Source organism: Myxine glutinosa, chromosome 1 (assembly GCF_964187855.1).
Source record: "Myxine glutinosa chromosome 1, kmMyxGlut1.1, whole genome shotgun sequence".
NCBI classification, from domain to species: Eukaryota; Metazoa; Chordata; class Myxini; order Myxiniformes; family Myxinidae; genus Myxine; species Myxine glutinosa.
In genome coordinates, this window is record NC_136261.1 from 34,218,973 (window position 1) to 34,234,217 (window position 15,245).

Here is a 15,245-nt window from a genome sequence, read left to right on the forward strand (position 1 = left end):
CTAACACTTACACTACCCGCCCCGGGTATCCGTGATGGGGGTCCACTCTTCCCCCATTCACACCTTCGCACCATGCACACCACTCCGTACCACTTACTCCAACTCTCTCCACACACCTGTACTTGCACACCTGTGCTCTCACACCTGGTGCCACCTGCACCCTTCTCTCCCCAAGCGCATTCGCGCTGATCCACACACTCACTACTCACACACTGCTCCACACACCTGTCCAGTTGCACACCTGTGCAATCACACCTGTTCAATTCTCACACACACAGCATCATCTCAGCTAACTACTCCCTTCTGAAACTTGCGCTTCCCAGTCGTCCCTTTAAACTATTGCGCTCCCTCGTCATTATCAACCACACTAAACTACCTGCGTCCCCACTACAGGTATCAGTCACTAACTAAACTTAACGTTACCTACTGTCATCTTCGCTAGATCCCTATCAATATAACCTCAATATAACCTAACCCACCCGGGCTAGTTTTCACTGCCATACACCCCATAATCTAGTGCGCATTTGCCCCCACTTGGGCAGGGTGGCAGGGATGCCATCCCACCCCATCGGGGGTCTCTCACTACCAATTTTGCACATCAAATTTCAACAAATCAAAAATTTGCCAATCACTGCCCATCATCTGCCAATCACCACTGCCAATCACTGTACCATTACCAATCATCACTCTGCCAATCCTTTGCCAATCATCAAATTTCGCCTTTTTCTAATTTCGGGGCCAAAACACTAACCTCATCACCCAGTCTACTCACTACTGCCTCTCGGTGCGCCAATTCCTGTCCAAAGCCCGGCTTCGTAAAGCCAAGCAATGGATGCTGGTTGTTTTGTGCCTGCGGCTGGATGCGTCCGGCACTCGGTGCAGGGACGGGGGCTTACCCGTGCCGAGATCCCACACACCACCTCGGCGTGGAGCCATCCAATGCCCCGATCTAGACCTGCCGGCACGTCTCACCAAAAAGTGGTCGCCATGACGACCCTTCCTATCCAGCTGCCCGCTCCACCTAGTGGAGCCTGGACGCGGCCGTTCAAAGCGAGGCCCGGCACGCACCGAGGGCCCGCTTCGGCTAAAAGTCGCTCTAACCTCTAACCCGTGTAACGTCGATGCTTCACCTGGACGCTTACACCCCGCAGCCCGTTCCTTGCTCACACATCCAGCTGTGCCCATGCTCCTCGTACCCTTCCTTACACACCCAGGTACACCCATTCCACTCACAGCCTTGGTCACACACCTGACCACCGAACACTTTGGCACACATTCGTTGCTCGCACACCTCACCAATACACCGCTTCGCACCCCCTCCTCGGTCACCTGCTCTGTGACAATCACAGGTGTGCTCTCATTCGCACACCCAACCACGTGCCTCACCACCAACTCCAGCGTGCATTCCCACTCACGCTCTACCATTCCAGGTGTGCATCCTTCCATCCCAGGTGTACATCCTCGCTCACCTGTCACAACTAACTCACGCTCCATGTCACTCCCACTACTTTCACCTCCATTCCTGACAGCGCACTCACCCTTACTCTTGACAGCGCACTCTTTCCTCATGCACCTGTCCGTCACACACCTTTCTCGCGCACACTCTCCCGTTACACCCTCTGTAACACTCACCACAGGTGGACACTCTTCCTTACTTCTGACAGCGCACTCTTTCCTCATGCACCTGGCCGTCACACACCTTTCTCGCGCACACTCTTGCGCACACTCTCCGGTCACACCCTCTGTAACACTCACCACACCACGCTTCCATGTGCTCCCTCGCACACGCGCTACGACCGACTCACTCCCGCCAGCACACTCACTCCTTGGCACGCACTTTTTCCTCACACACCCCAGAGTCGGACTTTCTCGCACACCTCCTCTTTCGCACACCAGACCTGTCGCACACTTCACCAACGGCCTCTCACGAACACCCGGGTCTATCTCGACCCCCAAGCTTCTTAAATCCCCTGGCGCATCATACGCACGACCATATTGGTCACCACTTACACCGGGTCCTCTTCCTCTTCGCTTCTCCTCCATCACCTGCGAATCCCTCATCCGGTTAATGAGCACATCACGATCCAAACACAGACTTTGGACCAATTCTTTTATCTCCTCTTTTATCTCCTTGTTATCTCCTCTCCGTCGCTTCTTAATTTCGCTCACCCCTTCTTCCACTTCTTCTAATTTGTGCCTCACCTCTTTTATTCCCCGGTACGTCTCCTCAAGCTCGTCCTCCAAGGCTACCTTGACCGTTTCCATGTGCGTCCTCACCTGCCGGTCCTTCGTCTCCATTACCTCTATCACCTCGTCCAACCTCGTTGTCAGTCCCTCACGTACCATCTGACATTCCCTCTTTGTCGCTATCAAGTCGTTTTTTATGTCGTTTTGTGTCGCTTTCAACCCTCCTAATACCGCAGTGTTCCTTTGAACCTGCTCCACTAACTCCGTCTGTCCCACCGTCAGCTGCTCCACCTCCTGCGTCAGGTCCTCTATGCCCCCTTGTAACTTTACAGTCCCCTTTCTCACCTCTTTCTCCATGCGCTCCTTACAGTGCCTCACCTCCTCGCGCACTCCTCCGACCTCCTCACTCACTCCTCTTCTGATCTCCTCTCCCATCACTTGCATCTCCTGCCCAGATGCCACCCTCATCTGCTCCATTTCCTCCCTGTGAGCATCCAGTTTGGTTTCTACCCCCATTCTGACCCCCTCTATCTGCTGCCCCATTTGGTTAACTTCCCTTTCCGCTTGGTCCCTCATGTCCCTCAATTTGCCTTCCATACTGTTTTCTAACCCCTCTAACCCTTTTTGCATCCCTTCCATTTGATTCTCTTGAGCGGCCATTCTGTTTTCTACCCCCGTTAACCCATGTTTCACTCCCTCTATCTGATTCTCTTGAGCGGCCATTCTGTTTTCTACCCCCGTTAACCCATTCTTTACTTCTTTTATCCCGTTGTCTAACTCCTCAAAATTATTGTCTAACTTCCCAATTTTCTTGTCTAACTCCTCAAAATTATTGTCTAACTTCTCACTGGTACCCCTCGCTTCGTCCCTCATTACCCCCATTTGGTTTCCCATTACCCCCATTTGGTTTTCCAATCGCTCACTATTCTTTTCCATAAGGGCCGTCATTTGTATAAAAAAAAGTTCCAATCTTCCCAGCGGCGCTACTTCGGTCGCGGGCACGGTGACCAGCGAGGCGCCATTTTGCGCGCCCGCTTCTTCGTGCGTGACGGCGCTATTTTGCGAACCTGCCGCCCTCACTGCTTCGCTCTCCTCCTGTCCCTCATTTTGGTCCTGGATCGACCCTACCTCACTCTCCTTTACCGGACCCCAGCTGTCTTGATCCGCCATAGCGCGACTTTCAAAATTCGGTTTTTATTTTTTATTTTCGTAAAACAAATTGAAATTTCGCCGTTATAATTTCGCGCGGGAAACGCGCTCCGAATCGATTTTCCCTCCCAAAATTTGGGCCTAACTAATTTAGTCCCGGGTTCGAATTCCACTCCTCGACACCAATTGTTACAGACGTGGCTTGGATGTTATTTACCGAGCGGTTTTATGGTATGACCACGTCTGCACAAGTTACCCCGATTGCACCCGGGGTTGACTAATCGCGCTATGCTAGACCAATGAAGGAAAAAGAAGACACACGGCTGGAATTAATACGACACGACACCAGGGATACGGTTCTCAAAGGTTGTTATTACAATAATGCGGAAGGTTTAGATTACAGGGACAAGAGGGAAACATAGGAAGGTGGGCACTTAAACACGCTTATATTAACCCCAACAGACGACAAATAAACGGGACAAGGCTCACTCACACGGGGGTTTGATTGCAACGAAAGCGGGTAGCGATCGCTCCAGGTGCACCTGGGCTCAGGGCAGGATCACGTACGGTCCAGTTCGGTCCAAAGATGCGGGGAGGTATCGTCGCGCTGGGGGTGGCGGTGGCTTCTCTCTCCAAGCTGAGGCGCATCTCACGTCACGTCCGGCAAGCGGCTGCGTATATCCGGCGGGGAGTGACACGCCCTCGGCTCGTTAGCTCCGCCTCGTGGAATCGGCACGTTGCTTCTCATTGGGTGCTTGCGGGGGGGGTTACTGGCTCCGCCCCTGACGAGGAGCTGACAGCCAGCCCCTTCGGGGTGACCCCGTGGAGCGCATGGTCTGGAGCTAATCGAGCCGGTGTGAGGACGCCTCCTCCCCCGCTCCGCCGCCATCTCCTCTGTTGTTGTTGTAATTGTTGTTGTAGTTGTTGTTATTGTTGTTGTTTGGGGAAGAAGATGGGAGGAGGTATGGGAAAGGTCCTAAACTCACTACTGATGCCATATAATCACATTCTGGTGCAACGAAGAGTCATAATTAATGGAGACGAGGCCTTAACTGACATAGAATAAGAATAACTAGGAAGATGTCCGAAAGTTGTCTACCTGTGGTGCGGTGGACCTGGGCACGACATTTAATGGGGGAATAAGGGGAAGGTCGGCTCTACTGATTGTTATTTACATGCAATGGGACTAGGGAATGGGGGATCGGGGAAAGTTGGGGAGTATTGGAGAAAATAGGGGAATATTTACAAGCGGATATGGAGGCCAAATTCCATATTCGCAACAATATATATGTATATAATCACTCTCTGATAGGTATAATCACTATATATATATATATATATATATGTATATAATCACTCTCTGATAGGTATAATCACTATATATATATATGTATATAATCACTCTGTGATAGGTATAATCACTATATATATATATATATATATATATATATATATATATATATATATGTATATAATCACTCTCTGATAGGTATAATCACTATATATATATATGTATATAATCACTCTCTGATAGGTATAATCACTATATATATATATGTATATAATCACTCTCTGATAGGTATAATCACTATATATATATATATATATATATGTATATAATCACTCTCTGATAGGTATAATCACTATATATATATATGTATATAATCACTCTCTGATAGGTATAATCACTATATATATATATGTATATAATCACTCTGTGATAGGTATAATCACTATATATATATATGTATATAATCACTCTCTGATAGGTATAATCACTATATATATATATATGTATATAATCACTCTCTGATAGGTATAATCACTATATATATATATGTATATAATCACTCTCTGATAGGTATAATCACTATATATATATATGTATATAATCACTCTCTGATAGGTATAATCACTATATATATATATGTATATAATCACTCTGTGATAGGTATTCAATATCTTCACCACATGGCAATTACGAATCGAAAAATACCTTTAAGATATTTTCTTTTCTGTATTTTACACGAGTGTATTCATTTGAAAAAAAAAATTCTTACCTTCATTGCTGATGTGTTGACGAACGTTTTTGTATTTCGCTAAAACGCGTGCTCCCAAAACAGCGATGTGACGACAGTTGATCACATAAACAACACAATGCACTCGATCTCCCAACGTTGTCTCACTTCTGTATTTTGGATCACTCTTCGAAATCGCACAATCTGGTTTGTACTGCAAAGGAAAAGTAAAAAAGAAGGAATATAATTAAGTTATGTGTGGGTCGAATACGTCATGTCAAAGCAGTTTAAATGCCAAAACATATGAGACATGGAAATGCAACTTCAATGTCGACCATAAATCATCAATTGATATGCAATAAAGATAAAAGCAAGTCACCTGCCAAAACAACACGAAAACATTTATTGAGCCTGAATGATGACGCAATGCCATGAAATGTCATATTTCTCAAAGAAAATAACGTTTCGAAGTACATTCACAAATGAAATGCTAAACGGAGTCTTTCTTTTCCACCCTCTCTCTTCCCACCCCTTCCATTCACAGATACTATGAGAATGAAAAATATCATATGTTAAAAGAGAAACTATCATGGACCATTAATTTCCATTTGGAGAGGATTTCATAAACAGAATGGTGAACAACAATAGGATAACATCAAATAAGTCTAAACAAGCTTTATATGGCCACCAAGCTTCCTTCTTCGAAAGCATATTACAACGGAAAACGATCCTGGATCCCACCCAGTCCTGACACCAAATATATCGCAGGACAGAGAACCTGGGTCCTATCCAGTTTGATGGAGTCGGATCTTGCAAGCTTAATCGAGCAGTTTGAGATCGGCTTGTACAACCACAAAAATAATAGCTCCGATCAGCAGGCGACATGATGCTTTTTTTTTTTTTAACATAGGGGCAATACCCCTGGCGCTCATCTGGTAGAATAAACAGTATACTGCACTGACTAAAGGTATTTTAAACTACTCTCAATGCTTGCGACAAGACAAGGCAGCATGTAAAATCATACTAACATAATCACAAGACATTAAACAAACAAACAAAAAAATACCTATTTCGGGGGGTAACCCCCCCCCCCCCCCTCCCACCCCGCGTGTACCTCCTCAGACCCGAATTTTTCCATTGCCTTGAACGAGCATTGGTACATGACGGATGTTGAAAGATATGGTGAATTTTCATTACAATTGTGTGTGTCGATTCTGAGAAAAAAACAAATACCTATTTGGGGGGCAAGCCCCCCCATGAACCACCTTGCACCCCGATTTTATTTTAATGCCTTGAACTAACTTTGGTACATCAAGGGTGGTGAAGGTTGTGGTAAAGTTTCATCGAAATAGTTTGTGTAGTTTTAGAGGAAAAAGCAAATTCCTCTTTTAGGGGGTCAAACCTGGATCTACTTTGACCCCCGGTAGACCCCCTTAGACCCCGCCTTTTTAAATGCCGTGAACAAACTTTAGTCAGAACATAACCAATATCATTTGTGCCAAATTTGGTCGCAATCCCATCAGCGGTTTCAGAGAAGAATTTTCAAGTGTTTACGGACGCAAGGAGTGACTGACGACGCGCCATCGCATAAGCTCCCCTGAACTTCGTTCCATGTGAGCTAACTAGATGGTATTTATTCATAGAATACTTACCCCGCACAGTCTACTTCGAGCGAGCCAACTCTCTACACTCCAACTCACACTCTCTCTACTAATTTCTACAGGAGTAGGCATGGTGAAAATTTTGAAATCTCCATGGTGAAAATTTTGAAATCTCCATGGTGAACATTTTGTGTCCTTCGGACTAACAGTTGAGATTTTTTTTTCATTCTGATCGGATCAAGCGTTGTACTTATCGAATTATTACGTCATAATGAAGGCACAGATGACATCAACATTAATATATTTTATTCCCCATTGGGAGTACCTGACAATGAGCCATGGATATTTTTTTTCAAATGAGCGATTTCGGAGATATAGAGGTGCAACGTTTTTCTAAGATGACATCCGTACCACGTGACCTATGGCGTCGTAATTACACGAAAAAAATCTACAGGCGGAGCTGCTCCAATGGTGAAAAGTTTGTGTCAATCGGACCAGCGGTTGCCGAGAAAATGAAAAAATGCAGACACACACGTACAGTACTTATGGAAAGTCGACACCTACTTTCAAAATTTTCACCTTTTGTTGGCTTATAGACTGGAATTAAAATGCATTAAATTAGACTTTTTTTTCCACCTTCATTTACACATCATAAACCATAACTTCCAAGTGAAAAACAAATGCTACAAATTTTAGAAAATTAATTTAAAATACGAAACTCAAATATCTTTAATATATTAAGTATTAAGTACAGATTTGTAGGCCTAAATTTACTTGGCGAAAGAAGTTTCTAAAAATCACCCCCAAATCGTGAATCACTGATCTACCTATTAAATAGGACCCTAAGCTCAGCCTAAGTCCTCTGATGCAACTTATGCAACCTAATCCTATCAAAATTTTATGAAACACCTAACAGTATTTTTTGCTTGTTTGTTTGCTTTTTCTTGTTTTTTTCAAGTTTTGTGACCCTCAAAATATGGGTTTATGGGCTTTATTTGTGCGTTATGTGGAATATTGGCCAAGATATGCCAAAAAATTGATTTTTCGCTAATGGTGGCTCTAATTTGCATATTATGACGTCATGGAGATATCTGGTCGCTTCAAGAATTGTTTAGTCATGATATTTGACCCTCAAAATGGGTCTAGATATTCTATTTGTGCAGTTATCTACAGTATTGGTTGAGATATAGTGAAAATTGTATTTTTCTGTAATGGCGACACTAATTTGCATAAATTTGCATTAAAATGATACGTGGGATACTTTTTGAATTTTTTAACATAGCTAATCGTTTTCTATGCATTTTTTCTGATATAGAGACTTTCATTAGAAGTTGATTCCAGGGGGGTGCACAGACCCCCCTTCTACCCACTAGACTAGTAGGGATGGTGTTCTTTGGATGATGTGCTATGTTGGGTTTTGCCAAATGTAACGTTTTGCATTTAGGCCAAAAAGTTTTGTCAGACCACAAAACTTTTTGCCACACAGCTTCAGAATCTTTGGAGTGGTTTTTTTGCATACCTCAAACAGGACTCAAGGTGTGGTTTTTTGAGTAATGGCTTCCTTCTTGCCACCCTACCGTACAGGCCAGACCTGTTGAGTGCTAAGGATATTGTGACATGCACACAGTGATCAGTCACTGAATGGCGAATGCAACTATTTTTGAGGTCAAAAGGTCAAAGGTCAACTCAAGGTCAAACTTCTAAAATCATCAATTTTCATCCGGTGAATTGAGCTTTGATTAAGATCGTAAATAATATGACCTTACTGCAAAGCCGCAATGAGCCGGCGAAGCCAAAGCCAAAGCCTCCTAGTTTACAACAAACAAACAAAATAACAAAACAAAATACAAAACAAAACAAAACATACAAAACATAACAAAACATACAAACAAAACAAAATACAAAACACAAAAATACAAAACCTGACAAAAAATATTTGACGCCGTTTTCAGCCTCCGAAACGCGGTAATAAGGTTTTTTTCAAATATTTTTTCAAATGCTCGAATCTCATTGGTTCTGGTGTTTCGTGAACATCTTCGTTGAAGATAACCAGGGCCCGTGCAGGCCTGGGGAACGAGGTTGGTCTTAAAGTATTTAATTACAAATTAGAGGTGCATAAGATTGTGAAACAAACTCCTATTGAACCTTTTCGCAATTTTTTATGCATACTTCCGCATCCGCAAGATGGCGGCCTCCATGGAGCGATTTGGTGCATCAAAGCTTCGAAATTCTAAAAAGGATCCAGCAAAATCTGGCTTTTCAACATAATACGTACGCGTTCATTCACAACACCGGCTTCGCCGGCTACTAGTACCTGACTGCAAAGCCGCAATGAGCCGGCGAAGCCAAAGCCTCTTGCCACTATTTTACCCATCACTCTGGCATCAGTAGGTTAGGTAGTTGGTAGTAGGTAGGTGTAGTAGGTACCGTACCTAGTTCAAAATGACACCATTTGCATTCTGGATGAGATTAAAATTTATATAATTTACTTCTTGTTTAATTCGGTGAATTCCGTCTCAACTTCGGATATTTCCGGCCGTGAAAAACTATCCCCTACGGCCGCGAGATTTCTAAAAAAAATAATTCTTCGTCAATTTTAGAATATTTGACGCCGTTTTCAGCCTCCGAAACGCGGTAATAAACTTTTTTGAAATATTTTTTCAAATGCTCGAATCTCATTGGTTCCGGTGTTTGGTGACGATTTTCATTGAAGATAACCAGGCCCGTGTGGGCCCGGTGAACGGGGTTGGTCTTAAAGTATTTTAATTACAAATTAGAGGTGCATAAGATTGAATCAAAAAAAAGACGGGTGAAACAAACTCCTATTGAACTTTTTCTCAAATTTGTATGCATACTTCCGCATCCGGAAGATGGCGGCCTCCATTGAGTGATTTTGTGCGTCAATGCTTGGAAATCTCAAAGGATCCAGCATAATCTGCTTTTTCAACATAAACTCGTAAGTTGGTGCACTCTCGTCAGAAAGAAAAATACGTACGCGTTCATTCACAACACCGGTTTCGCCCGCTATAAATCTTAATGAAATGGACAATTTGATGTATCCATGGCAACTCTTTTTTGGAGGGGAGTGAGATAAAGGTGGATTTTTGTAACTATCGTGCTCTGCATGATATCTTTATTGTTTTCTTGTTTGCTTGTTTTTCAGGGCAATATTTCCGCCATCCTTTTTGCTAGGAAGCTGAAATTTGGGCTCAATAATGAGCAAGCGCTTTTGCAAAAACATCGTTTAATTTTTCGATTAATCAATTAATGATTTCCATAATTATTATCGAATCGTTAAGTACTTATTTATTTTCTCTCATCTGGGCAATACCTCAGGCACCATTTAAGCTTGAAAGCTGATATTTGGACACGACAGTGACCAAGTGATTTGGATGTAAAGGGAATTTTTGATTTATTGATTAATCAATGTAACGATTATTTAAGTTTTCGAATAATTAACCGCTTAATCAATTTTCAAAAAGTTACAGACTCAGCTGAAACGGTGGTGGTTTAGGTATGCGATTAGCCAATTAATTAAGAAACTAATAATTTTACGATTACTATTTATTTTAATTGTGCAATTAATCATTCAATAACTTATTTTCTTTCTTGTCTGGCAATATTTCAGGCACATTTTGAGCTGGGAAGCTGATATTTGGGCATGACAGTGACCAAGTGATTTGTCTATAAACGATATTTTTACCCTGTGCTCGTGAAGCGAAAAGCATGGTTTATTTTATGGGTTTTTTTTGTATGCAAGATCAAGGCTCGTGTAAGAGCTAACATTAATCCTTTGTGTCTTTGGGGTGTTTTTGGGTCTTCGGGGTCTTTGGGGTCTTCAGTGTTTTCAGGGGCTTTTGGGTCTTAAGGGACTTTTGGGTCCTCTGGGTCTTTAAGGGTCTTTCGGGTATTTAGGTTATTCGGGGTATTTAAGGGTGTTTTGGGTCCAAAGGGTCTTTAAGGGTCTTTGGGGTCTTCAGGCTGTTTTGTGTCTTCGGGGTGTTTTTGGTCTTCTGGGTCTTTTGGGTCTTCAGTGTCTTAAAGGGTATTTTGTGTCTTTGGGATCTTTGGGTTCTGCAGGGTCTTTTGGGTCTTCAGGGACTTTGTGGTCTTAAGGGTGTTTTGGGTCTAAAGGGTATTTAAGGGTCTTTGGGGTATTCAGGGTGTTTTGGGTCTTTGGGGTGTTTTGGGTCAAAAGGGTCTTTAAGGGTCTTTGTGGTCTTCAGGGTGTTTTGGGTGTTTGGGGTGTGTTGAGTCTTCACGGTGTTTTGGGTCTTCGGTGTGTTTTGGGTCTTCACAGTGTTTTGGGTCTTCGGGGTGTTTTGGGTCTTCAGTGGCTTTTGGGTGTTAAGGGTCATTTGGTTCCTCTGAGTCTTTAAGAATCTTTTGGGTCTTCAGGGTGTTTTGGTTCTTCGGGGTATTTTGGGTCTTTGGGGCCATTTGGATCCTCAGGGCCTTTAAGTGTATTTTGGGTGTTTGCTGTCTTCAGGGGCTTTTGGGTTTTCTGGGTGTTTTTGGTCTTCAGGATATTTTGGGTCTTCAGGGGTCTTCGTGGTCTTAAGGGTATTGGGGGATTTTAAAGGGTCGTCAAAGGTCTGAGTGGTCTCAGCAGTCTAAACATAATTATAAGAATTCACGGACTGTTTTCGGTGTTGGGCTAGCGGCTAGGGTGCCGGCTTAGGATCCAAGGATCCTGGGTTCGAATCCCGGTCGATTGCTGAATTAACGCCAGGGGGGTTGACTCAGCCTGTCATCCTTCCGAGGTCGGCTAATTGAGTACCAGTTCACTGGTAAATCCCTGTTTGTCGTTAAAGGCGGCAAAAAGGGTTGGCGTCAGGAAGGGCATCCGGCCGTAAAACATTGCTTCAAAAAGGGGACCGAAAAACAACAACAACCACGGTTCCCGAAAAAGGCCAACCCCCGCTTTGCGGGGAAAAATGGCCTCTAAAGGTGGTTATTTTTACGGACTGTTTTCGGTGTTAATTTCATTTGAAGAAGAAGAAGAAGAAGATGCAGAAGAAGAAGACGTTTTGGTCGCATATAAACAAACAAACAAACAAACAAACAAAGAAGACAACGTCATGTAGAGCACGACACTTGCAAAATACACCCCTCCCCCCAAAGGTTGCCATTAATCCAGCAAATTGTCCATTTCATCAAGATTAAAATTGACAATCTCGATCAAAGCTCGGGTCAATAGGATTAAAAGTGACGATTTTTCAGATGAAAATTGATGATTTTAGAAGTTTGACCTTGAGTTGATCTTTGAACTTTTGACCTTAAAATAGTTGATTTCCCAATTCAGTGAGGGACTATGCAAATGCTGTTACATTTTCAAGTCAATCGGATGAAAATTGATGGTTTTTCAGATGAAAATTGATGATTTTGGAAGTTTGACCTTGAGTTGACCTTTGACCTTTTCACCTCAAAAATAGTTGGTTTCCCAATTTAGTCATTCGATATACAAATTGTGTTCAATTTTCAAGTCAATCAAATTAAAAATGGCGATTTTGGAAATTTTACCTCCAGATGACCTTTGACCTCAAAATCAATAGACTTCTCAATTTGTGACGACCTCTGCAACTTGGTGAAGTTTCATGACGATTGACGGACTCCAACATTAGGTCATCCGGTACACAGGAAGTCTGTCTATTTTTCTGGGTCCCTCGGGACAACCAACAACAACAACTAACAACAACAATGTAGTTGCTTCTTAATTGCAGGCACTTAAAACATACATTACATCTATCCCCTCAATAAGGAAAAGTGCAGTGACCAAGTTATTGTTACACGAGCAAATAGTGGGGATGCAAACCAATGCAGTAAGAAAAGTAAAAGCAGAGACCGCTTGCAAAGTCCAACTTAGTCCAAAACCAAAAACAACAGATCAAACACGTAAATAAATGCACATTACATTGCAACAAATCAAATCCAACTCAGTATTAGAAAAAAACATCGAATATTGGTACGGACAGGCTCGAGTCGGGAAAATGGCCTTAAAATGCCTGTTGTTGTGTTGTTGTATTGGTACGGACAATATTTACAGTTCACTACAAGTTGAGTCTGTCTGGTTGACGACTGATACCACCACTTCGTGTACGAGTTACACAAGGAGTAACTGACCGAGCTGCAGACACTGGCTGGGTGACTGTTCTGCCAGGCTCATCCAGATCTACAGAAGGTGCAGTATCACAAGCTGGAGGCTAAAAGTCTGACAAACAGCTTCAGCCATCATGGACCTCACAGGTAGCGTTATCAGTATCAACGAAAGACCGATCAAGGGTAGCACCCTCAATGGCTACGCTGGTGCTCTTACGTAAATGTCGACGGTTACGGGACCAAACAATGTACGAACGTGCCTCTGAATGCTGCTTTACAATTACACCTGGTATCCACCGTTTGGAACCTGTAGAAGGCTCCTCTGACATCTGACAGTTATAGTGTGCACCTTGGAAGTTTATCGGTGTTTTAATCGTCTGTTTGCCGCGTCGCGAGCAAGACCTTTGCCGCGTCGCGAGTGATTTGAAATCGAAGTTAAGTAATTGTTCCCATTTGTATTTTCGTTATAACTGTATTTATTTTATGGTGTGTGTACGTATATTGTGTCCCGAGGAAGATTTTCGGTGCAAATCTTTCATACCTGTATTGAAAATCGTGTTAATTTGTGTCGTGTCTTGAGGCCTTGTACAGTGTACAATAGGGTGGTCCTCAAATGTAAACATTAACTTTTCTAAAGTGCTTTTCCATTTTTTAAATTACACCTCCAGAGAGAACAAATTGGGTAAAATTCCATTTCATTTTGAAAACTTTTACCACTGTCACATGGCCCCTGATAATCTGCTAATCAGCACTATACAGAAATTATTTCGGTTTGTTTCAGTTATGATGGCGAGTGCAAGTACTTCAAGAAGAGCAACCAGAAAAAAGAACCATGTGTGGCTGATAGGCTGCCATATTGAAAAACTACCAGAAACTCGGCTCCCATCTTGGCAAGATTCTGCAGCGATACTTTAAGCTACATCATGCTGAGAAATTGGACATAAGCAGTGCCGCAACAACTGTTGTTCGTGAGACATTATGCATCTGGGAGAAAGCACGGATCCCCACTGCTGATGAGCTGAATATCATTGCAAAACTAGAGAGAAAAGTAGAACAATACAGATCCATCCTGAAAGGAAAGAGCCGGCGATCTGTCCCTCAGATAAAGAAAGAAGAGCCGTTTCAAACCGGTCTTCGTGACTTATTTGACATTGCTCATGTTGATGTCCTTGATCTGATCAAAATACCAGAGGACCGTGAATTTCTTAAGGAACAACGGGAGCCAGGTCGACGGGGCTTTATGGTTGGTGTTGACAAGGTGCTAGCAGGAAAAGAGGAGCGGACACATCAACGCGACAAGGTGTTGACAAAGAGAGCAGCATCAAAAAGAGAAGCAAGCAGCCCGAGAGGAGACTCTTGAGCTAGCATCATCAACAGACAGCAGTGCTGAAGCCAGTGATCATGACGACTCTGCTGTTCTATCTGCTTCAAAGAGGCAGAGCCGAAAGCGTGCAAGTAGCATTGTTACACCGGAACTAACAGCAGCTCTCGACCGCACCAAGGTTAGCGATCGATCAGCTGTTCACATCTTGTCAGCAGCAGCCTCTGCTCTGGGACACGACCCTTCAGAGCTGGCCATCAACCGCGCATCGATCAGGAAATCCAGGCGGATCCAACGGAAGACAATTATTGCAGGTGACATCCAGGCATCCTATGCTCCAAACACAAGTCTGGTGGTTCATTGGGATGGCAAACTCCTTCCAGACGATGGGACTAAAAAAGTTGATCGCCTTCCTGTCATTGTCAGTGACCCACAAGGAACTGGAAAGCTTCTGGGTATGCCAAAGCTGCCAGCAGGAACTGGACTAGCAACAGCTGCTGCTGTTATGCAATGCCTCGAAGAATGGCATTTGCAAGACATGGTGGCAGGTATGAGCTTTGACAGGACAGCCAGCAACACTGGTTCAGCACTTGGTGCATGCACTATTTTGCAGCAAAAGCTTGGACGACCACTATTACATTTTGCATGCCGGCATCACATTCTGGAACTAGTGGTAGAGGCAGCAATGGCAGCATTCAAACCATTTCTTGGTCCATCAAAAGGACCTGAGATAGCCATCTTCAAGCGTTTCCAGTCAAACTGGAATTCCATTGACCAAAGCAAGTTTAAGCCAATGATGCCTGATGACCTGGACTCTGTAGTTTCAGGTGTATTTTTAAGATGCAAAGAAGATGCCGTTTCATTCTGCAT

The 15,245-nt window shown here is 43.4% G+C and overlaps 1 protein-coding gene across 5 annotated transcripts in view; it reads right to left on the bottom strand.

The window, feature by feature from the left end:
- The window catches only part of LOC137422723 (interferon-induced protein 44-like), a 229,449-nt gene that overhangs the window by 45,023 nt on the left and 169,181 nt on the right, over nucleotides 1-15,245 (bottom strand). For all 5 annotated transcript variants that reach the window (XR_013621953.1, XM_078770644.1, XM_078770639.1 and 2 more), the window contains one exon: nucleotides 5,397-5,568. Coding sequence is in view for 4 of the 5 variants with exons in the window: in XM_078770644.1 (XP_078626770.1) it covers nucleotides 5,397-5,568 (172 nt within the window). In the remaining variant the exon portion in view is untranslated. The remainder of the gene's footprint in view (nucleotides 1-5,396; nucleotides 5,569-15,245) is intronic.